General features: G+C 51.7%; 1 protein-coding gene and 2 long non-coding RNA genes across 6 annotated transcripts; 2 read left to right on the top strand and 1 right to left on the bottom strand.

Moving 5' to 3' along the window:
- Positions 1 to 4,628: 4,628 nt before the first annotated feature.
- On the top strand, positions 4,629 to 6,366 carry LOC139073583 (uncharacterized). The gene is made up of 2 exons (XR_011522477.1): positions 4,629 to 4,755; positions 5,949 to 6,366. It is a non-coding gene; the product is annotated as an uncharacterized lncRNA (long non-coding RNA).
- A 6,571-nt stretch (positions 6,367 to 12,937) lies between these two features.
- Positions 12,938 to 18,470, bottom strand: LOC139081800 (uncharacterized). The gene is made up of 2 exons (XR_011537130.1): positions 16,749 to 18,470; positions 12,938 to 13,967 (listed from the first exon to the last, which is right to left on the bottom strand). It is a non-coding gene; the product is annotated as an uncharacterized lncRNA (long non-coding RNA).
- Positions 18,236 to 23,013, top strand: KAZALD1 (Kazal type serine peptidase inhibitor domain 1). 4 transcript variants are annotated; one of them, XM_070608938.1, is made up of 6 exons: positions 18,236 to 18,525; positions 19,416 to 19,540; positions 19,927 to 20,483; positions 21,614 to 21,774; positions 21,853 to 22,000; positions 22,174 to 23,013. In XM_070608938.1, the coding sequence occupies exons 3-6, from the start codon at positions 19,979 to 19,981 to the stop codon at positions 22,266 to 22,268; spliced, it is 909 nt and encodes a 302-aa protein (XP_070465039.1). In that variant the 5' UTR covers positions 18,236 to 18,525; positions 19,416 to 19,540; positions 19,927 to 19,978; the 3' UTR covers positions 22,269 to 23,013. The 4 variants fall into 4 exon arrangements, with proteins under 4 accessions (XP_070465039.1, XP_070465034.1, XP_070465056.1 ...); XM_070608933.1 differs by having other exon boundaries at positions 18,464 to 18,601; XM_070608955.1 differs by lacking the exon at positions 18,236 to 18,525 and adding an exon at positions 18,583 to 18,766.
- Positions 23,014 to 23,694: the final 681 nt, after the last annotated feature.

Raw genomic sequence — 23,694 nt, 5'->3', positions numbered from 1 at the left:
CTTGATTTCATGTCTTGAGTGCCCAGGAATAGCCTCCTGCCTATACAGCCTTCCCTTCTCTACCCACTGTGTTCCTGTTCTAGTCTCTTCCCTCCCTTTCCGTAGGGAGCCTGAGCCTCCAGCAGAGGGCGCGCTGAGATCAGACAATCAGTCCTCCATCAGCGCCCTGAGTACTAAAGTGGAGGGGATGTAGATGCCTCCACCTTCTATTCTCTCAGCAAATGGAGTCCTGGCTTCATTTCCTTCTTGGCTAGCGGGGCTGGTCTCAAGCCTCACGCTCTGCTTCTTGGTTTCCTTCAGGCATTTGGCATGGGGTGGTGGCCTCTGGTTCCCAGAGAGGCCTTTGGAGAGAGGAAAGCTAGAGGGCTAAGGACAGCCCAGAGTTGTTAGGGCACCAGCGCACCCTCCACGCCCCAACTGAGACAACACAGGAACAAGCCTGGCAGGGACCCCTTGCCAGTTAACACCCCTTTCCCCCGCCCCAGGGCCCTCCACTCCCTCCCTGCTTATGTAACTCCCTCTTTTTTCTGGGAAAAATGAGGCCAAAAGTTCCTCCCTGTGTGCAGCTGGTGAGAGCCACTATTAAACGGCTTATAGTTGGCTCTCTTACCCTAAGTCTTGGCTTTGGAAGATTTAAAAGAATAAACATGAATAAATCTATAATCAAATCCATTCCCTATTCCCTGCAGGAAATATGCCTCATCCCGCTTTTTTCAGCTCAAAGCTCTCACTCTAGGTGGTGGGGAGAAATCTTTGGGGTTGAAAGTGAACCTGCTACCTTGGCCTGGACTCACTCACTCCCCTCGGGAAGTGAAGTTTACCTGTATGGGCAGCGGGGGTTACACCAACTACTGCCCACTGAGTCCTGCTGTGTGGTGCCAGGTTTACTGAGGCCACGTGCTTTACGTCCATTATATCTTTTGGTCTTCATAACCACCCCTGTGAGGCCAGACATGTTATATCCAGTCTTAGCAAGGACACAGGCTTAAAGACATTAAGAAAGTTGTCCATGGCTAGACAACTAGGAGGTGAGGGAGCCAGGATTTAAGCCGACTTGTGTGACTCTGAGGCCATTGTACTGTGTTTCTTCCTTCCTTGCCAGCCACCAGCCAAACTTGAGGTTATTCTCCTAGTGCCTCGGACATTCCAGGGCATCTCCTCCCTGGGCCTGGTTTGTTTAAGGCCAGCAAAAGTGACAGGCCCGTAAGTGTACACAAACTTTTACTAAAGCCACTGAGGAGTTTCCAGGCATGAGGGTTTTATAGCTGAAGGAGTATAAGCGAAGATTCCTATTCTTGATTAAATATGGGACATTTAGATAACCAGTTTCGAGTCCACCCTATTCTGCCGATCTGGACCAGCGCTTCCCACCAAGCCCACTGGAGCCCTGGGTCAACTCTTGAAGCCTCTTTCTGCAGTGAGACCTTTGGCCTTTGGTAATCCCCTTGTAAAAAGGGCTTGCACTTTTACTGGAAAATCTATGTAAAATAAACCCACTTGGGGAGTGAGGTGCAGGAATCTCTGTAAAACAAAATCATTAAGAACATTTTATAACAATTATCTGTGCTCTGCAGGTAACGCTAAATCATGTCAGAGAGAAGACTGGCCAGGGCACCAATGGGCCAGTTTGGAAGGAATGCTTTCCTGCTGTCTTTCCTTCCTAATTCCACACCAGCTTCTCAAAGCAAAAAACTTAGCTGTAGAATAACTTCACAGGCTCTCTAGGGGCAAATCCTAGCCAGGTACGTTTTCCAAATTGCCTCCACATACTTGGAATTTTCCTCAGAAGTCAGCATTTGGGCTGAGAGAGCACTTTTCTCTCCGGAAAGTAATCTGCCCCATTCTTGGGCCTCCCCTCTTCCTCCTAGCCTGCATCAGCGTCCTTGGCCTTCCTCCACAGCCTTCTTCCCCTCGCCTGGCCTCATCTGGTCCAGAGCCCCCACCCTGCCCATCATAAGAAAGACCACGACCCTCTCTGTCGCCCGGCCCACCGTCTACGGAGAAAAATGGCTTGGGTTTGGAGCCCTAGCTTAGTCCGGCCATAGGGAGGGGTCCAAGAGGGCATATCCTGCTCTTTTCTAGGGTCACTGGGACTAATGAGGCCGGCATCTTTTTTTTTTTTTTTTTTTTTTTTGAGGAAGATTAGCCCTGAGCTAACTACTGCGAGTCCTCCTCTTTTTGCTGAGGAAGCCTGGCCCTGAGCTAACATCATGCCCATCTTCCTCTACTTTTTTTTATATGTGGGACGCCTACCACAGCATGGTGTGCCAAGCGGTGTCAGGTCCGCACCCGGGATCCGGGCCAGAGAACCCCAGGCCGCCGAAGCGGAACGTGAGAACTTAACCGCTGCGCCACCGGCCGGCACCCAGAGGCCGGCATCTTAAGGGCAGGTGTTTTGGGCCAGCTTCATGTCTGGCCCTGTGGCCTCATGCTAATCAGACTATACTTATAATCAGGCTATACTTCCTGCCAGGTCCGGGGCGAGGAATCTTAGCCGAGCCCCATTTCCTCCCAGTCAAGCTTGTCAGTCTCAAACCAACCCCGCCCCGGGGGGAGGGGGGGGGAGAGGGGAGCTAGCAGTCATAGGTAAGCCACGCCCCTCTGTAGGGACATAGCCAGTCAGAAGCAGAGTTCTGCCCTGCTGTGGCTCTGTCAGTCAAGGTTCGGCTCGGTCCCGCCTCCTTCTCGTTACCTGGGCAACGGCTTTTGCTCGGAGGCCAGGAATACAATTCATCTTCCCTACCTGAGCCTGGAACCTTCGTTCCAATCCGCGGCCGGGTGACCTCCGTTCTGGACCGCTAAATCCGCCAAATCCCCTCCCTCCTTTAGAGTTTCGTAACCCACTAGCGCCTCCGCGCCCGCCCTTTGACTTCCTGCCCAGAAATGCGCGAGGTTTTCGAGGATTCAGGCGAGGCCTCTCCTCGTGGGTCCCAAGCCTAGATTTTTCCAGCCGCCTCCGAGGCTACTGGCCCTGCCGGTTGAGCCGTCCGCCCCTCTCTCTCTCTCTCCGCCCCCTCGCATCCCACCGTTCGGGAAACGTTTACTGAACTCTGCTAAGTGGGGCTGTGTGCCTGGCGCTGGGTAGAAATGGCCTTTTGGGTGAACAGAGTCCCTTCCCATCTACAGGACACAGCCTGTGCTCGGCAGGCATTCAGGCACCTCTCCCCAGCCCCTGTTCATCAGTCTCCCAGCATCTCTCTGTGGTCTCAGCGATCTCGGATGCGGGGGATTCTTTTGCTAGGAATTGTGGAGGAATCTTGACACAGTTGGATCATTCCGTAAAAGAGAGCTTCCTGGGCAGTATCCTTCTCTCTTCCTTTATACACACATATTTTTTCCTCACTGGTAGTCCCATCCCAGACTGCCAGAGGGACAAAGGCAGCCTCAGCTTCAGGCCACAGCCTCCTCCAGCTTCCTCCTTCCAATCTTCTACCAGCGAGGTTTTGTAACTGAATAACGACCAGGAGAATGTGGGAGGAACTCTGCGTAGCTGGGGGTTACACACGCAACCTTGTCCTCGCTCCACTTCCATGCATCTAGTAGGAAAATAACCCCGTGCCTGTAATAAGCAACAAACAGCTCCTTCAGGGTAAAGTGTTTGCTTATGGAGCAGGAGTTTGCTATGTTAATCTAGAAATCAACCTATTAACCACCTATGTTCTTTTCTTTTTTTCAGTGTTTCAGTTTCTCATTTTAAAAAATTATTTTATTGAGGTCATAATGGTTTATAACATTGTGTAATTAATTTCAGGCATACATTATTATTTATTAGTTTCTATACAGACTGCATCGTGCTCACCACCAATAGTCTAATCTTTACCTGTCACCATATATAGCTGCCCCTTTACTGCTATGTTATTTTCTGACTGAAGACCTCCCCTCCCCTATCACCAGCAAGTCCTCAGTCAGTTGACCACTTTTGTTTCCCAGAAGGAGCACTTCTGGTTTGGGTTTTGACTGAAGTTATGTTGTGAAAAGTGACAGAGAATGATTGTGGCTAGCTCCAGTAAACAGGGAGCTGTATTGGATGGATTCTGCAGTAGCTCTCAGAACCGGGGATGGAGCTAACCAACCCGGCCTTGGAAAGGCCAGGAAGCTGGGCAGCTCTGGGGGCCTCAGCGACTGGAGTTTATGGGGACTGCCATTAAGGTAACAGCTTCAACCAGCTTCAGTCTCTGCTCTTTCCGTTCAAGTTGCAAAAATTGGTACAGCTTAGATCAGTTGTCTACCCTTAGGAGGTGGCCAGAGGTTAGGGTCAAGTTGCAAGGACACTGGACATCATTACTTCAGGTCTACCTCTGTGGTGGGGGCTGTTCCCAAAGAAGGGCCACTGTTGTGAGCTGGGAATTACTCTGATTGGAATTTACTACAACATATATTATTGCTGGTTCTATACAGATGATTCTCTCCAATTTAGATGAAAAACTTCCTGAGGGCAGGCAGCATATCTTCACTTTTTTTTTTATTGTGATAAAACAAAACATAACATAAAATTGACCATCTTAACCATGTTTAAGTGTACAGTTCAGTGGTAATAAGTGTATTCACATTGTTGTGAAACCGATCTCCATGACTTTTTCATCTTGCACATCTGAAACTCTACACTCATGAAAAAACAACTCATATCTTCACTTGTATATGCCCACAGCACCTGTAGTAGTGCCTGATCCACAACAGGTACTCAGGACATGTTTGCTGAACAAATGAATGTGGAATCCAAAAGTGCCCTCAAACCCACTTGTATGTTGGTCCAAGGTAAGTTTACTAACACAGTGGTTCTGGATCTGTTTTACTTTTTGATAAACCTAAAAAACATGACATATTCACAACAGAAACAATGGCTCACAGCTTTAATGATTTTCAGCCTGGAGGATGGAGGAGCACATCCTCCCAGGAAGGCATGTCAGAATCTTGGGGGTAGTGTGGCTTGAAAAGTGCCCATAGGCAAAGTGAAGCTTATCCCTAGATATGTCCCTACATATGATGCCAGCAAGAGAAGGAACTCAGCCCTCCTCTTCTGTGTCTCTCTAGGAGTCCTAAATGCAGGGGGGTGAAGGAGAGAGTGTTTCCCATGTAATCAGAGCCTCTGTTATCTTCAACTCTGTTATCTCTCTGCTTCCCTGCACATGCCGATGCCTAGTTCCCTGTGGTGCTGACCTACCCTCCACTTCTGCAGCTCCTTGGGGCTGGCACCGAGCTGCTGTCATTCAAGGCATGCTGGAAAGGAGACACCTTCACCTCATTCTTGTCCGGTTCCTATAGAGTACTCCCACAGCAGAGTTGCTTGGGCCTCTGGTGATACAGTTTCATTTTCACGACCTCCTTTCCTGGCACCAAGGCACAGTGGGGTAGGGGTGGTTCTGGATAGTGGCGGTGTAAGATTAAGCATCACCCTACAACCTACCTGGAAGCATTGCTTTTTATGATATCAAGCCTTCTGCTGACTCTGGTTCTTCCTGCTGGACTTGTTTGTCACTGCTAGTGATTTTCAGGGCCCCATTTCTGCAAGCTGGCTTCCAACCCTGAACCCCCAGGCTGTCAGACTCCCCTGCTATTTTATATCTGATCCCCAAGTTGTGGATAAGATTCAAATTCTTTTCCTTTGGCCAAATCCAATGACCTCTATTCGTCTATCCCAAACTTTTCAAGACCACTAAGAAGGCTTGTTGCTTAAAGAAAATAGGCAGACTCCCTAAATCTGTGGTTTCCAGACTGTGTACTGAGGCACCCCAGAGTGCCACAATGAAGTCAAAGGGCTGCTGCAGGACATTTTAAGTTGTAAACCCTGGGGTTCAAGGGAAACCCAGCAATACTCAACCTCTGTTGGACACTGCACAAACTGTTAGCTCAAGTTAGCTCACAATTCAATTATTAGATTGCGCTGCATTACTTTCAATGATGTCTTTGCAAAACTGGTTTTGTTTTTTTGTTTTTTTGTTTTGAGGAAGATTAGCCCTGAGCTAACTACTGCCAGTCCTCCTCTTTTTGCCGAGGAAGCCCGGCCCTGAGCTGACATCCGTGCCCATCTTCCTCTACTTTATACGTGGGACGCCTACCACAGCATGGTGTGCCAAGCGGTGCCATGTCCGCACCCGGGATCTGAACCGGCGAACCCAGGCCGCTGAGAAGGGGAACGTGCGAACTTAACCGCTGCGCCACTGGGCCAGCCCAAAAACTGGGTTTTTGATGGTTGCTGTGACAAAAAGCAAAAACCACACAAAAGTCAACGTGGAACAGGAAATGACCGTGGCACTGTAAGCTGATTCCAAGCTTTGAGAACTTATGCAGAGCTCAACAGGTGGACACATTCCATTATTAAGTAATTGAGGTTAAGTATGACATAAAAATATTCCTTTTTTCTTCCAATTTATGTGTATTAGTTTTTCAGACAGCTACAAATGCTTAATAAGCATTTACCTCCTGCACCCCCAGGAGGCCTCCTCAGGTAAAAAGTGCCTAAGTTTGGACCTAAGTACTTAAAAGGAACTGTTGGGTATCTCTTTTGGCCTCGAGTACTGTGAAAAAATTACTAAAAAGCTAAGGGTTCCATGAACGTAGAAAGTTTGGGAACCTCCACCCTAAATGAACGAACCAATGGAGGAATGAGGGAATATCACTGGGCTGTGTTTGGACCTCAGACGTGCCCTCTGTAAAGTCAGCAGGTACTGGGCCTTTGTAGGAAATTTTCTTTTATTGAATTCTTAATAATTCCTTCTGGGGAGTTCTAACATTGTTTCAGCGATCCAGGTTGGTTACAATGTGATCAGAGGATGGTAGAGAGTCCCTAGGGACTGGGGGTGGTAGTAGTAACTTGGAAACCAGAGCTGTGTTGACCGGGCCCGCTCAGATCAGAAGCGAAGGAGAGAATGGAAGCTGAGGACAGCGGGACCCTTACTTGCTTGGCTCTGCTCTGCACCCGGGGCTGGGCTGCACCAGGTATCGGAGTCAAGTAAAGGCCCTTCCCAGAGATCTGCCCCACACTGCGCCCCCTAGAGGCCACACGGGGTCTGTCGGACAGGACGCACGTGCTTTCTCTCTGCCCCTGGAAATCTGGGGGCCTTTGAGCCCTCATCCTGTGGACGCGAGCGGGTGGCCACCGCTAGGGCCCCACGCAAGTCTACGCTTCTCCATCCTTCCCCGCCTGCATCCTTAGGTGACTGGCAGGCGCCTTCCCGGCGCGAAGACCGCAGAATCCGCGGATCTCTAGCTCCCCGGCTCATACATTAAAGATGCGGAGGCGCCGGGATTGCGGTGCCACAAACATGAAGACAAATTTTTAATCCCGAGCTAGAAGATGCCGGGAGATGGGAGGCGCGGGAGAAAAATGAATTAGGTTTTTATTATGTGTTTTATTATGCTGTAATTGAACAGGATTAGGTGAGAATACTACAATATATTTCTGATGCGGCTGGAGGAGGGAGAAGGGAGGAAGGCGGGAGCGAGGCAGACAGCGAGCGGGAGGCAGCGAAGCTCGAAGACAAGCTGGGGCTCTAGGACGCAGCGGGTCCCATGGGAGGGCGGAGGAGCGGCCCGGCCGGGACCCCCTGGGTGGGCCCGTCCCCGGGCAGTTTGGGCCAGGACTGCGGTGAGGTGAGGAAGACGGCTTTGGGAGGACTGGGTTACGAAGAGGTCCCACTATGGTGGAGGAGGAGTGGACTTGAGTGCTGGAGGACTGGGAGCCCACAGACCTGCCCCAGAAGGGAAACTGAGTTACAGAGGGGGAAGAGGTGTGGATATGAAAAGGCAGAGCTCTCTGGAGTCCTTGGCGTCCCGGAAGCCCGCGAATTCACACTTGCCCCTAACATCTTCCTCCCGCACTCGTTGGCACAGGCCTTGTAGGTCAGCAAACAGTTCGGAGCGCCGACTTTGTACCCAGCTCTCGCTTATTGAGGGCGACCCGAATTTTCAGACACTTCTCCTCCCACCCAACTTCTGTCACTTTTGAAAAGATCCATGTCTACGCAGGTCTAACCTGGCACCAACCACGCTCCCAGCGCTGCGTCCCCAGGAGGCCTCCTCAGGTACAAGGCGCCCAGGTGAGCCCGCGAGCTAGGCTCTCTGCGCCGGGGGTGGGCGAACCGTCCTTTCCCCCGGAGCCACCTCCCTCCCCCGAGCTGGCCTCTCGGGCCGCCCCAGCCCCGGCAGCTTCATTAAGGGCCGCCGCCAGCTCCGCGTCTCACCTGCTGCAGCGCCCCTCGCGCTCCGCCAGGGACCCGCTCCTGGCGGTGATGAAGAGGCCCATTAGCCGTTTCTACCTTTAGGGCGGACTGGGCCGCTCTCCCCACCTCCCAATTAGGACATTAGAAACCGTCAACCAAGATTAATAGTTGCCGGGCTCCGGGGCAGGGAGATGAGCCCAGATACCGCTGCAGCGCCGCTCGCTCCGCGTGGGCCAACTCGGTGCGGGCCGGGTGCACCACCTGCCGCCGCCATCCCTCCCTCCGCCTCCTTTTCCGCCCCCCAGGCGCACCTGAGGCTCTCAGGTGAGCCCCACGGTGGGGTTGGGAGTGTCAGAGACTGGAACCCTATTTCCTGCTCGGTCTCTGACCTGGGCGTACTCCAAGGCAAGGCGAGTAAGGGAGGAAGGTGCGCCCTCTCCAGGGGCCTCCCCCAGCTTTCCCACGGGCTCGATTGAAGGACTTCTGATCTTAACTAACGGACTGACCATTGCCGTCTCGGAGAGGTTTCCTTGACCCCCTCTCCCTCAAGTCAATTCTTTCTCTTATTCTCTCACTGTTCCCTGTCATATTTTTCAGTACATGTACCATATGTGTGCATATTTGTGTGATTATATCATTGGTGTCCGTCTCCCCACTGGACTGTGGGCTCTGGGGGGGAAGGGGTTATCGTTCTGCTCACCCTGGGGTCTGGAGGAGGCCTTCAGCAATTGTGTGTTGAATGAATGTGTGGGCAACAGGCTTGTTCCCTGTGTTTTTATTGAAATGTCTGCTTCCTGTGCTAGCGCCCCCACCCCCTTCTTAAAACACTGTCATAGCACCTGCATTCTTCCTTCTAACTCATATCAATTGTAACTTATTATTTCCATGACTATCATCATGTCACGGTTTAGTGACTTCTGCCCCTTGAGGCCATAAGCTCCTGGCAGGCAGGAACTGGGCACACAGTCACATCCCCAACGCCAGAGGGCTGAGAGCTCAGCACATAGTCTGACAGATTATGGCATCTGAGGGCTCAGGAGCCTTACAGATCCCATCCCATTCTTTTGAGGACTCCATGGCCTGAAGAAGAGAGTGACTTACCTGAGGTCACACAGTCAGCTAGAAGCAAAGCGAAATGAAAACAACTTTTCTAACACTTTTCTCCAAGGTCACATCATACACGACCCTGAGGAAGCCCCTTCTGAATTCTGAGGTCTCTAAGCCTTGGGGAGCCTGTGGGGTGATCCCAGGGATCTCTTTCTCAGCAATGATGGTGATGAGGAACTAAGTCTTTCCCCCTCACTTTAGGGTAAGGGGTCTGGGGCCAGGGACACCCTATACTGTGTCCACAGGGGCAGGTTCTTTCCATTAAGTCTCCCGTAGTTTCTCTTCCTTGAATGTAATACTAGGGTAGCCCCTTCTCTCCCACCCTGGAGGGATGTGAACTGTCTCCACTGCGCACCCCCCCCCCCCCCCCGTAGCATCAGGGAAAAATAATTATTTGGGAACAGAAAATGAAGGGAACTAGAGAGGAAATACTAAGATGGAGAAAGTGGGGGACTGAGCTCTTCCTCCACCTCATCACACCCCTGATGTCACCTCTATAGAACCACTTACTCCGGGGGGCTGAGGAGGGCGAGAGAGGGGGAGGGGGGAGGGGGAGGGGGGAGGGGGAGGGGGAGGGGGCCGGGACTGGATTTGGGGATGGCGGTAAGATCGATACTTCACTGGGTTTTGATGACCGCAGGCTTTCACCTTGCAGATAATGGAGTGAGCGGCGCTAAACTCGCACCGACAGAGCGGGCTCCCCCGGCCTTAATGAGATAATCAATACTTGTTCTCGGCTTAATTTCCATCTAATTGCTCTTTAACGACGCCGGATAATGGGCCGCCTCCTGTGAGGAGAGAGCTGGCTGGGAATCCGACCCGCCTCGGCCTCCCGCCCCTCCTCCCCCGGGCCGGTGCCCTCGCGCAGGTGGGATGGGGGCGCACCACGCTCCCCGTCGGGGCTGGAGCTCCATCCGCCAGCCTCCTCCCCCCGCGCCGCCGCCTGCCTGCGGTGTTCTCGGCTTGGAATGCGGGATCCCCGTCAAGCTGCCGGGGTCTGGCCTCTGGGCCACTCACCTGACTGGCCCGCGGAACTAGGCGGTGCCCTCGCCCCCTGACGGCGCCTCATCCTCCCTGCTGCCCGCGGAGCCAGGCAAGTCGCGCGGAGCTCGGGGGCCGAGGTGAAGGGCCTCTGGACAAGCCCTTTCCTCCTTTCCCTTCCCACCTCCATGCACTGCGCGGGGCGGTGGCCTTGAGGCCTTAGGTAAATTGCTGTTTCTGCACCTAAGAAGGGCACCGATCATATTTTTCTCTGTGAGGTAGCTGAGGAACCTGGCTGGTCATCACAGACCACTTAAGCAAGGAGGGAAGAGGGGCAAGAATGAAGAAGCCTGGAGTGGGACCCCAAGCCCCATGGCTGGGAGGCTCATGCTGCCCTCAGTTCAGAGAGCCTCCTGATTTCCCCCCACCCCAACCACCCAGAGCCAGGAGAGTTCCTACCAACACCCACAGCTCAGATGTTATCCATAACTGCTCTCACCTCCCACCTGCCGGTCTCAGCACTAGGAGCAGCTGGAGGTTCTCCCCAAGGCAATCTCAAACATCCTGGCCTCACAGGAGACTGACCTGCCTCCCCCAGCACCTCCCCTGAAGCCCCAGCACCTCTCTCTTGTCTTCTCTTGATGCCAGCCCTGAAATACTTTGGCCTCAGGTACCCAGAAGCTGTGACCAACCATGTTCCCTATCACCTCCCCATCTCCTGATCTGCTCTCTGGGCACACACTCACCTGCATTTCTGCAGCTTAGCTCACAAATATGGGGTTTTAAAATTTACAAAACACAGCTACAGTTCTGGCTGCAGGTGCACTGAAGTTAGGCTGACAGAGATACCCTGAACATGTCAGGATAGTGTGATAGTTAGAATCAGGCCTTGGACCTAAGCAGCCTCAGGTTCAAGTCTTGACTCTTGCTTACTGGTCAGTGTGACAGTGAGCAAACTTACCTGCAGGTCTGAGCTTTAGTTTCCTTATTTAAAAAGCAAGGTTAATGATCCTGCTTACAAGAGTTTGGAAGTCTGAAACGAGCTAACATGTAAATTGCTTGCCACAGTGCCTGGCACACTGGAACCATTTGATAAGTGGTAGCTATTGTTTTTGTTGCATGTTAGAGCTAAAGGAAATGTCTAGTTCAAGGCTCATAAACTCAAAGGCTATAGGGGCAGGCAGGAATCTTAAATGAGGGAAGTAGGCCCCGCCAAGACTGTGGTGAGCTGGAGAGGGCCAGCCCCACCTGAAACAACAGCCAGTGCTCATCCTCAATGGTTGCTGGGTGGACCAGATTCCCCTAGTTTTCTTTTGCTTTTGATCCTCTTTTTCAAAAAGTCGGGCAGCACCCGCAGCTTAGATATCAGCTCTGACTTTTCTTACCTCCCTATCTCAATACATGGAGCTGCTGCGGGTTCTTCTCCAGGCCTCTCTCAACGTCCTGGCCTGATGATTCTGGCCCCTAAATTCTTTATTTTTGTATAAATTTCTCACTATTTAAATATTGGCAATTAAGTAAAAACTTAAAAACACTGCCAAATACAACATGTCTGAAGGCTGAATTCGCCCTCGTTTCTCAGAAGAAACTGAGGTTCAGATGGGTTGCAGCTGCTGGCAAAGCTGACTGGAAGCCCCGGATTCCAACTTAAAATAAGAACTTCTCCCAGGAGGCCCTTCCTAGACCGGGGGGCCTCTGTAGCTGCCACCCACTGCGCACGCTGTCCCCTTCGCCAACAGTACTCGGCAGTTCCTGAAGCATAAGACTGGGTCACAGCAGCCTGCTCTGTTGTAATAAATCCAAATTCTTTTGAAATGTTGTAGAGGGCAATGTGAGAGCAAGTCAAGTCGCAGGACCCTGGAGCACCGTATTTAATTTAAAGCCCCGTATTTCTACACATTTCTTGAGCTCCACTTCAGTGTGATTCTACTCAACAAACTCCCCACTTGGGTCTCCCCCAGTCAGGGGACAGGGCTAGGAGGTTTGCTAGGCAGTTCTCCTGATTGCCACCTTTTAGTACCTCTCTTCCTGTGCCTTATCCTTGGGGAAAATGGTAGAAAATACACGAAGGTATCTGGGGTTCTGTGTGGCTGAGCATATTGACACGTAAGGTTTATGGACTTTTGAGCAGGCTCGCGCCGAGCCTCGTGTTCGTTCCTCCAGCCCATGTTCTTTCTAACATGTTTGTCCTGTTAGTGCTGAGTTGCTCACACTGAACAGAGATGGCAGTTGTTCTCTGCTCAGCATTATACTCATATTCTGGTGCTCACCTACGGCCCAGAATTGTCTGTGTGGTTTGGGTGCCTAAAAGTCAAGTAGTTCCTGCCCAATAGTCCCCTTTGCTTGCCACCAGCCCTTGAGAAAGCGTCCCACTGTTTGTTCCTTGGAGTTCCGAGCATACATTTCCCAGGCTCTTCTTTGGTTTCAGGGAAATAGCTGGCTCAGAGGAGTCTTGGATGTTAACCTATTGCCCGACTCCCCACAGAAGCCAACGCTACATTCCATGTCTTAAGAGCGAAGTGGGAAGTGGGATGTGAGCATGGATACCATCACAAACAAATGTAGCTCTGGGGTCCAAGATCTTTTCTTGGTCGTATGGTCTTGATGGGGCTCTCGGACTGATGGCCTCCTCCCTTTACAGGGGTTATCTTAGTTTTTGTTCCCCCGGAAAGCAGATTCTGAGAGAAAGATTGGGTACAAGTAGTTTATTTTGGAGGTTATCCCAGAAAACATGGTGAGGGAGAAGGGAAGTGAGAGAAAGGAGGTAAGGCAAATAAAGGGTGCATCAGTGGGCGGGTTACCACGGAGGGTAACGGAGGCTCAGTCCCACTGGAGCCCTTCTGCAAGATTGGACAGAAAACACCTCCGAATTATCCCACTGAAAGGGAAGGAAGCCGGGTAGTTATCCTCTAATTCCTGGCACCCATTAGATATGGCTTGCTTTTGAGTTAAGTCTGTGGCATTTTTAGCCCATCTTGCTGGCTGAGCTCACTCTAGGGGCCTGCAGACTCCCTCAGGCAGAGAGACCCATGAGTATGTACAGGAACTGTCTACAGGTAACCGTTGGTGTGGCCAAGGGTAAATGGGTGGGGTATCGACTCCATCTGCTACAGGGGGAGTCTCGTGCTCCAGGCTGGCTAGGTCTCGGCCATATGATTAATCCATGTTGAGCACATCACCCAAGCAGAGCTGATAAAAGGTTCCCCTGAAATTTGGTATATTGATGCTTTTTCTGGAGCCATAAGTATGATGCAGGCTGAAGCTGTTTATGGCCTTCCCTGGCTGCTTGGAAGAAAATATCAGAAGTGGATTCATCAGTTTGGATATATTGGTGTGACGTTCAGGAGAGAGGTCTAGACCAGAGATAGAAATTTGGGGATCATCTGGACAATATATAAAATAATGGTGGAAGGAATGAGGAATCACTGTAGAGGTGTCAGCAGAAAGTTATCTCATTGGCTTCACTTACAGAAAATTGTCTTCAAGAAAAAGTGAGGAGCTGGCCCAGTGGCGCAGCAGTTAAGTTCGCAAGTTCTGCTTCGGTGGCCTAGGGTTCGTCGCATCGGATCCCGGGTGCGGACATGGCACCGCTTGGCAAGCCATACTGTGGTACGCATCCCACATAAAAAGTAGAGGAAGATGGGCGCAGATGTTGGCTCAGGGCAAGTCTTCCTCAGCAAAAGGAGGAGGAGTGGCCGCAGATGTTAGCTCAGGGCTAATCTTTCTCAAGACAAAAAAAAAAAAAAGAAAAAGTGAGGCGCAACTGAAGAACTTGCCGCTTTCGGGAACCTCAGTCACCATCACCAAATCCTTCCTTCTTCGTGTGCCATAATGAAAAGTGGACTTCAACCAGTGACCCTGGGACTCCACCCATGCCCACAGCTGCCCCAATAGGTAGATATAGGCTGTGAAAAGGTGTGAGAGTATTTAGCTTTCCTGACAACTAGCCTCCTTTCCTTTCAATGACTTTTGATGATAATTTAAAAAGCAACTTATATATTAAATGACATTTTGTCTAGTATTTTAGATTCTACTAGCTTTTCCCTTGGCATGAGTTTTAGCCTCTCCTATCCCAGAACACCCGTTTATTCACAAATCTATACATGTGATATGCTCCTTGGGACCGACCCTGTGGCTGAGTGGTTAATTTCATGTGCTCTGCTTCTGTGGCCCAGGGTTCACTGGCTTGGGTCCTGGGCCTGGACCTACGCACTGTTCATTAAGCCATGCTGTGGCAGCAGTCCACATAGAAGAACTAAAATGACTTCTAACTAGGATATACAACTATGTACTGGGGCTTTGGGGAGAGCAAAAAAAAGAGGAAGATTGGCAACAGATGTTAGCACAGGGCCAATCTTCCTCACCAAAAAAAAAAAAAAAAAAGGCATACTTAAAAAAACTATACATGTGATAAAATTTCAATTATAAACACACACACGAATAAATGTAAAAATTGGTATCTGGGGGCTGGCCCCATGACCGAGTGGTTAAGTTCTTGCGCTCCGCTTCGGCAGCCCAGGGTTTCATTGGTTCAGATCCTAGGCACGGTTATGGCACCACTCATCAGGCCATGCTGAGGCAGCATCCCACATGCCACAACTAGAAGGACACACAACTAAAAATACACAACTATGTACCAGGGGGCTTTGGGGAAAAAAAGGAAAAATTTTAAAAAATCTTAAAAAAAAATTGGTATCTGAATCAGGTCTATAGTTAATAGTATTGTAGCTATTTTTGCAACTTCTTTGCAAGTCTAAAATTGCAAAATAAAAATTTTTTTAAAATCAGGGGAGGAAATCCTTGCAGAACTGGCCATCTTAGAATCTTAGGCTCTAAAATATTTACTTAACGGCTAAAATTAAAAAGACTGACAATACCAAGTGATGGCAAGAATGTGGCACAATGGGAACTCTCGTAAATTGCTGGTGATTATGTAAATTGATATGGTCACTTTGGAAAAACAATTTGGTAATAACTGCTAATGTTGAATGCGTGCATTTCACATGAAGCAGCAATTCCATTCCTGCTAAATTCTCCTGCTCTTATCCTCCTGATAATAGGTGTGTCCCAATTTATATAAAAGTCAAAATCAGGTAAAACTAAAATATAGAGTTAGAAGTAGTTATCTAGGGGGAAAAGGAGGGATTAATGATTGGGATGGGGCATGATGGGGCTTCTGGGGCTGTTAATAATGTTTTATTTCTTGACCTGGATGATGGTCACATGAGTGTTCATTTTGTAATAATTAATCAAGCTATCTATCCATTTTGCGCACTTTTCTGCTTGTCTGTTATACTTCAAAATGAAAAAAATATTAAAAACAATGAGAGAAGAAGAAACGCTGAGTCTAAATGATTTAAACATCCTTTCTAAGTTTATCAATACAAAATGTGGCTAAGTTGTCAGGTCAGATGGCACTGTGGTCTCCACCTCAAAGATGGATGGGAAACTGGGGGGCAGGGGGGTTGGGGGTGGAGTTGCCTCCTGGGATATAAGTAAACCGACCAAGTTTTTCGCCTGATATCTTTCCACATGTCTTAAAGCTCATTCAGCTTGCCTTAACGCCTAGGTATTCCAGAGAGCCAGTCCCCTGGGGATTCCAGCTTTCAGTTGGTAACATTATTTGTAGCTGAATTATAACGTTATCTTCCCACCCAGCTGTCCCGACTTTCTACATTTATCTCAACATCCTAATTTACCTATAAAAATAGCTTCTACTTTTTTATTATGAAAAATAACAAAAAATAAATGGTGAGCATTATACTCAACCATTTGCCTCATTCCAAATTCTCTTGAGGGTGCATATTGATGATATATATTATAAATATTTACACAGTTGTGATCGATATTCATATACTTCTCCTTTTTACTTAATCTTATTTTCCTACACATATTTTTCACTTTGACCGAGTTCACCTATTTGTTATAGTAGGCAGCTACAAGATATTCCATCTTACTTATCTATGTTGAGCCTTTTTTGACTTAACTGATTCTAATGTTCACAGGAAGTACAATTCCTCTGTATCCATCTCTAATGGGTCACTCTGGACCATTTGTTTCACTTCTGCTTCCTCAAAGTTGCAACCCACTATTTTCACTGGCTGTATCAAAACAGGGTTCAGGAAGTGATAGGTTAGAATGTGTGGGTCCTCCCAAGTAATTTCTTACCAAGTTACACACTGATCCTTCACGCCTTGTTTCATCTTATGTTGTTCATTTGCATAGGACCCATGTCATTCTGTCATTATATTTAACAATTATTTCATGGGTCAGTGACTGAAAGAAAGTGAAGGTACGATAACCTGTGAATTCCAGGCTGTGATTCACAGTGGAAAGCAAACTACATTCTGTACCTCATTCCTCCTTCAATACAAACATCTACAGAAAAGGGTGGGGAGGGAAAGGGGACAGGACTATCTGTTCCTCAACAAATTTTAACTTCCCCCTCCCCATGGGAGTCTAGCCTCCCTCATGTAGATGCAAAGGATGCTGCCACCTCACCTGGCTTCTCCCTTGCAGTGCTTGCACCATCTAAATTAGAGAATCCTTTTCCTGTGGCGCAACAGTTTTGCATGACCAGGCCAAACGGAGTCGACATTTTCAAAGCATGTGCAAACATTTTTTGCTGTTTCTTTACAGTTTATGATGTGAATAGATGGTATAGAAGGTGTGTTGCAGCCTCAGTGGATAAAGTGTCAGATGATCTGGAAACGTATCTAGTCTTTCAATTGTGTCTTATGCAAAAAAATTCCATTCTAAAAGTATTTTTACAATATGTGGCATCTTCCTGCAACAAATCTCTACTTAATAAAAACAGATCTTTAGAGTCAACATCTTTGGCGCCTACTGTATGCGTCGTCAAGTTCTCGTCACCAGCCACAAGCCCACCAGAGGGCGCTCCTTCCCTGTCTATCCAGCCTTCCTTATCAGCGACTCAGAAAATCCAGGTTAAACTTGACTTTCACACTCAGGAAAAGTCTCTCACATCTAATCTACAAATATTTACTAAGAATTTACTGTGCTGCCAGGCGGGGGGCTACTTTCACAAGATGCAGCGGTGAGTTAGGCACAATTTCTAATACCAGATGCTATTGTTGTTAGTGCTATGGAGTGGATTCTGACTCCTAGCAACCCTGTGCACAGCAAAGCAGAACCGTTTCCCGTCTTTTTGCACCTTCCTCTCATCTTCCAGCGCTATATCAGACAATGTTCCGCTGCTATTCACAGAGTTTTCACGGCCACTTTTTCCGGAAGTGGGTGGCCAGGTCTTTCTTCTGTCTTAGTCTGGAAGCTCTGCTGAAACCTGTCCACCATGGGTGACCCAGCTGGTATTTGAAATACTGGTGGCATAGCTTCCAGCATCACAGCAACACGCAGCCCCCACAGTATGACAACCAACAGACAGGTGGAGTGGTTCCCTGATTTGGAAACAAACACGGGCCCTGCGATTTGAGCACCAAATCTTAACCACTTAAACCACCAGGGCTTGGCCCCACCAGAGGCATAGCAAAGACTGCAAGTAAACAACTAGCTACAATAAAGTGGGGTAAGTGAAGAGCTTCTAGGTCTGTGGAGTTTGTAATTTAAATTGTAGCTCCAAGTCTTAGAAGCCGCTAACAATTAATTAAGAGATTAGAGACTGCTTCCGCTCTGTATCCGGGGCATCGCTCTCCGCCCTCTGCTCTCCTCCACTTATTTTGTAAATCAGAGCCAGAGCCCCCTCCTTGGGTGGCTCCATTCGTCAGCTCCGCAATTTCAAGGCCCGTCTCCCTTGCCTTTTTTCAGGGCTTCCTGCAGTTCTCTTACATTTCACTTCTGCCCCAAGCGTACACTTGAGTTGCCCCCAGGGCCAAGGACAACCGACAACTCCAGCCACAGCTGGCTCCGCCCATTCTTTTCCCGGTTTAAAACCCGCGGGCTTTTCCTGTTCTGAACTCCTAAGACTTCCTGTTCTGATTCTCGCGACAGTTTGCGAGACGGCGCGTGAAGGTCGCCTTCCGTTCCTCTTCTGAGCTGGAGACTAGGGTGATAGTGTACCTGCCTTCGTCCACCTCAGCAGAGCCCCTGTGGCCAAGACTGGCATGTCCGCGGCTAGGAAACTCCTAAGTGAAAGGGCTTGGCAGGGTTCAAGCCGGGAGGGAGAATTCTGGACTGCATCCTGGAGCTAGACTGCCGGCCTCCAGTGCGCATGCGGAGCCGATCCCCCTGGGCGGTCCGGAGGCCGCGGCCCCGCCCTGAACTTCAACGCCGGCCTGCGGGCCAGGTCCTTCTGGGCCAGGTCTGACTAAGGTCCCCCCCTCCCCGGCTGCGAAGCTATTTCCGTCCCCTACAAACTGGACTGCAGCGCGGCTTCTGTAAGCCGCTAGGGGCAGGCCGGGGCGGGGCCTGGCCGACCCCGGGCATGGCGGGCGGGCCTCCAAGAATACTCTCCCCGCCCCCAGCCCAAAGTGCCACGGTGGCGCTGGTGGCGGCCGCGAGACCGAATGCCTCCGGCCCTGCCAACTTCGCAACCATAACATGTAATTCCGACCCGGAGCGCGAGGCCAGCTGGGGAGGCGCCCCGCTCACTTCTCCCTACGGCCGCTAGTCGGCTCGGACCTCTAATCACGCGGGTTGAAGCACCTGCCGGATGTGGGGAGGGAGGAGGAGGCCAGATGTGGGAAAACAGATGTAAGGATAGAGTCTCCGGTCGGCGCCTTGGTGGGGAAGCTGGGTGGACAGTCGCCGCCGGGAAGCCGATCCTGGGCTGCGGGGAGACGACGTTGATGGGCCCTGCCCTCCAGTTGCTCCCGACTTGGCACCAGAGTTCTTACCGACTCCCCATTATGCAGCTGCTCTAGCAGACCCCAGGGACTGCAAAGTCAGATGCGACAGGGCCTAGGCGTTCAACCAACTCTTCGAGCGTCCCAGCCACCCTCCTATCCCCTACTCCCAACTCCCCACCCCACCCCGTTTCTGGTCCTCTCCCAGCTTCGGTGTCCGGTTACGTCTCCTCTGTTCTCACTGTGACTTTGGCCCAGGCCAGGGGAAGTGGCCCAGGAGGGTCCCGTGCGACTGCATAAAATTGGCAGCTTCAGAACTAGAGGAGGGGGTAGTGTGCGACGTCGAGGGGCGGGGAGAGGGGGCGGAGGAGCCGCTTTCTGAGTCCAAGTCCGTGGGCTCTCGCAGAGATCCTCAAACCGGAGCAGAGGTGGCCAGCGGGCTCAGCCATTGTTCGTCTCTGCTGTCTTTCCATTGCCTGCTTTTTGGACTGGAGTCACGCCTGCTCTGAAGGGCTTAGTCCCGGACACTAGGTGAGCGCCCTGGATCCCAGAGCATCACCCCCTCCCCTTCCCATCCTTATTAACAACTCCTTACTTCTCCTGGGGCCATCCATTCCCATCCACCTCTAGCGCAGCAAGCTTCAGAGTTGGATGGTGGTGCTGGTGGGGTGTGTGTGTGTGTGTGTGTGCCTGAGCTTTATCGCCCCTTTTTCTCACCTCTCCCCAACCCTTCAAGAACAGCCCAATCAATAGCACCCAGCATAACTGGATGACCCCTAGAGGGTCACTATGCCTCTGTTTTGAAGGTCTACTTGACTCCAAGGCAGCAGGGGAAGGGGCAGTGCTATGGCCAAACTTGGGTACCGGGAACAGTGAGGCTGCTTCTGACCTCCCGAACTGGCTTCCCTCCATGGCAGGGTGCCACGAACGCGCTGATGCCCCGACTGCTCGCAGGGCTTCCAGCTAACCATGCCACAGCCGCCCGCAGCTACCTTGGCGCTGCCCCTGCTACTGCTACTGCTGGTGGTGCGGACGCCGCCCCCGACTGGCGCGCGGCCGTCCCCAGGCCCCGATTACCTGCGGCGTGGCTGGCTGCGGCTGCTGGCGGAGGGCGAGGGCTGCGCTCCCTGCCGGCCAGAGGAGTGCGCCGCGCCAAGGGGCTGCCTGGCCGGCCGGGTGCGCGACGCGTGCGGTTGCTGCTGGGAATGCGCCAACCTCGAGGGCCAGCTCTGCGACCTGGACCCCAGCGCCCACTTCTACGGGCGCTGCGGTGAGCAGCTTGAGTGCCAGTTGGACACAGGCGGCGACCTGAGCCGCGGAGAGGTGCCGGAGCCGTTGTGTGCCTGCCGCTCACAGCGCCCGCTCTGCGGTTCCGACGGCCGCACCTACGCGCAGATCTGCCGCCTGCAGGAAGCCGCCCGAGCTCGGCCCGACGCCAACCTCACTGTTGCGCACCTGGGGCCCTGCGAATCTGGTACGCTCGGCCTGGGGCCCCTACTTCCCGCTCTTGGGGTTCCTCGAGGCACTGCTCCCTGACCCCCGACGGCGTTGGTCTCTGGCCAGTGGATCAAAAAAGAGGCCAGGGAGGCCTCGAGCCCAGTATAAGCCTGCTCTCCCTACTGGACCGCAGAGACCGCCCCCTGAAGGTGCGGTCCCAAGCTCTGTCGGCAAGCTACGTGCGCTCAGGAGTGTGAAAGCTCCAGACCCCGCTGGCAGGGACCAACCCTCTGAGCGAGCAGGCACATAGTCAATGATTGGCCTCAAAAGTGAGAGTGAAGAGACTCCCAGACTTTACCCAGACCGCTGGAGCCAGGCAGCGAGACTTGGGTTCCTGAGAGATGCAATCAGGTTTCATTTGGGCGGATTCGGATTCTTAGAGCCAGCTATTAACCCAGTCTCCCCGCCTCTCCTCCTCCGGACTCCTGCGCTTAGAGATTAGTGAAGGAGGGGGCTCTTCTGCCTGACCCTGCCCCATCCCAGGGGGCTGCGGGCCATTTGAACCTCAAGTTTTCTTTGGCAGCTTTAGTTACTTTCATTTCCTGAGCCCGTTAGAGGGGTCTGGCTTGGAAAACAAACACCCCGCTGGGGTCCCAACATTTCCCCCACAACCCTAGGCTTTCTGCCTGCTACCCGGGTTGGTTTCAGGTTCCCTGCCTTTGCCAAGTGGATCCCCCTCCCCCAGGGTAGGGTGGGGAAGGGCTGCTCTTCCTGCCTGTGGGAACTGGACCTGGTTAGAAAAGGAGGATGGGTGGGGGGGAGGAGGTGTTGATTACAAGCACAGCAGGGTAGGGACCTAGAGGGTGGAATGAGGACAGGGGAACAATCAGGGACAGAGTGTGGCTGCCAAGCTGAGGTTCGGGTCTGTGTGCTTGTTTGTGCACCCTGTCTGCATGTACATCTCCATCTCTGCGTTTGTACCCTTGTGTGTACCTGCACCTACATTTGTATGTACCTGTGTGTATGTGCCATGTGGTGTTTAGGGGTGTGTGTTTACCTGGGCATGTGTTGTGTCCCCCACAAATGCATCCACAGTGGTTTGCATATGAGATTCTTGGTGGGCAGCATGTGCTACCCTGTTCTCAGGCCTCCCACCTTCACCCCCAGAGCCCCAGATCGTGTTGCACCCATATGACATTTGGAATGTGACCGGGCAGGATGTGATCTTTGGCTGTGAGGTGTTTGCCTACCCCATGGCCTCCATCGAATGGAGGAAGGATGGCCTGGACATTCAGCTGCCAGGGGATGACCCTCACATCTCTGTGCAGGTAGGAGCGGGGAGCAGATCCTTCCGGGGCAGCCCAGAGCCCCTTGAAGGGCCCTCCTGAGTCCTCCTCTGGCTCCAGTTTAGGGGTGGACCCCAGAGGTTTGAGGTGACGGGCTGGCTGCAGATCCAGTCTGTGCGTCCCAGCGATGAGGGCACCTACCGCTGCCTGGCCCGCAATGCTCTGGGCCAGGTTGAGGCCCCGGCTAGCTTGACAGTTCTCACACCGGGTAAGGGGGAGCCCTGGGCCCTGGGGGCTGGGGGATGGTGGTGGATTCAGGCCCTTGAATATGTGTCCATGTGTGTAAGTGGGTGCACACACAAGTGTGGCTTTCCCACAGACTGGAATACACTGATAGTCTCTCTTTCCTATTCTTCCTCCTTTGCCCACATGTGTTTGCAGACCAGCTGAACTCCACAGGCATCCCCCAGCTGCCATCCCTGCACCTGGTTCCTGAGGAGGAGGCTGAGAGTGAAGACAGCGAGGATTACTACTAGGCCGGAGCCCTGGCCCACGGGGGTGGGTGAGTAGGGATAGTGTTCATCCCTGCTCTTCAGAACATCTGTAAAGGGGGAGCAGAGCCCCTTCATAGATTGCTTTAATGCCCTTAGTAGGGGAGATATGGCAGTAGTGGTGGGGAGACATGGCGGGGGCAGGGAGACAAACTTGGAAGAGGGTAAGGAGAGAGGCACAGACTAGGGGAGGTGGGATGCAAAGGAGCCCATGCAGGAGATGCCCTGACCAGGACAGTCTCCATTGTGGACCAACCAGGCAGAAGGCAACAGCTGCCCACTGGTCCCTAGGCTGGGTAGGGGGTGGTGCAGACACCAGGATCCTGCCACTTTTTTTGGCAGCCCTCCCTCCAGCCCTGTTCAGCCAGTCTTCCTAACTACCCTTCCCCCACAGCTCCTGCTGTTACTCTCCTAATCCCCAATCTTTGCTTAGTCTCAGTTTACCCTTCCTCAAAACTCACCTTCTAGAAATCTTCCCTCTCTCCTAAGCCACAGGTGCACTTACTAGATGTAGTCCTCTTTGCTGTTCACCATCTGCTGTCCAGGAGAGCACAGTGGATCATGATTTAGTTCAGTGCAGTAAGATGGGCGTTTGGTCATGTCTAATTTCTCCTGTCATTCTGGAAACTCCACAAGACTAGCACTGTATTTTATACCACTCTGTGTTGGATGATGCCTAGCACAGGACTAGGCACAGTAGGCATGCAATAAAGATTTATGAACAAACCAAGACACACAGATGCACAGATGGTTCATGCAGATGTGCACATGAAGAGTGAATTTCTCTGGGAGACCTCCTATGGTAGTAGGACTTGGGCTTCCAGAAACTGTAGGTCCTGCTCTCTAAGCACCTGCCTGCCAGATGTACAGAGAGGAAGCTGGAGCTGGGGCCTATCCTGCCCTCTAGGAAGGAAGGCTGGAGCCGTCTTGTTGGAGGGAGAGTATCCGAGTCTGCACTCCTTTGGGGCTGGTCTTGAGATGGATTGCCTGCCCCTCTGTTCTTCTCGCTCTCGTCCCCTCCCCAGGCAGAGTGAGGAACTAGGTCTGTGTGGGTAAGACCCACTATGAGAGTGGAGAAGTTTGGCACGTGTATGGGCCACACTCTAGCATTCTCCTAGGAATCCACCCATTTCCCGGCAGAACCCAGACAAAGTCATGGTAAGCTGGTTTCCTCATCTGCCCCACTGTGACATGTTCTCTCTGTCTGGGGGGTCCCTCACGAAGCCGCACTCTTTCACTCCCCAAATCTCTCCACACTCTCCTTACCTAGCCCAGGGACACTCGTGAGGAGCAGTGTTTACTGACTGATTGAAGGAGAAAATGAAAGTTTAAATTTGCGACGCCAAGACCCTGTGTGTGGATGGCAACGGCCTCCTACGCGCCTGGGCTCCGCCCGGCGCCTGGCGCCACC

This window comes from Equus przewalskii, chromosome 1 (assembly GCF_037783145.1).
Source record: "Equus przewalskii isolate Varuska chromosome 1, EquPr2, whole genome shotgun sequence".
NCBI classification, from domain to species: Eukaryota; Metazoa; Chordata; class Mammalia; order Perissodactyla; family Equidae; genus Equus; species Equus przewalskii.
The sequence above is the reverse complement of the archived record's forward strand: the minus strand, read 5'-3'. Positions and strand labels throughout refer to the sequence as shown.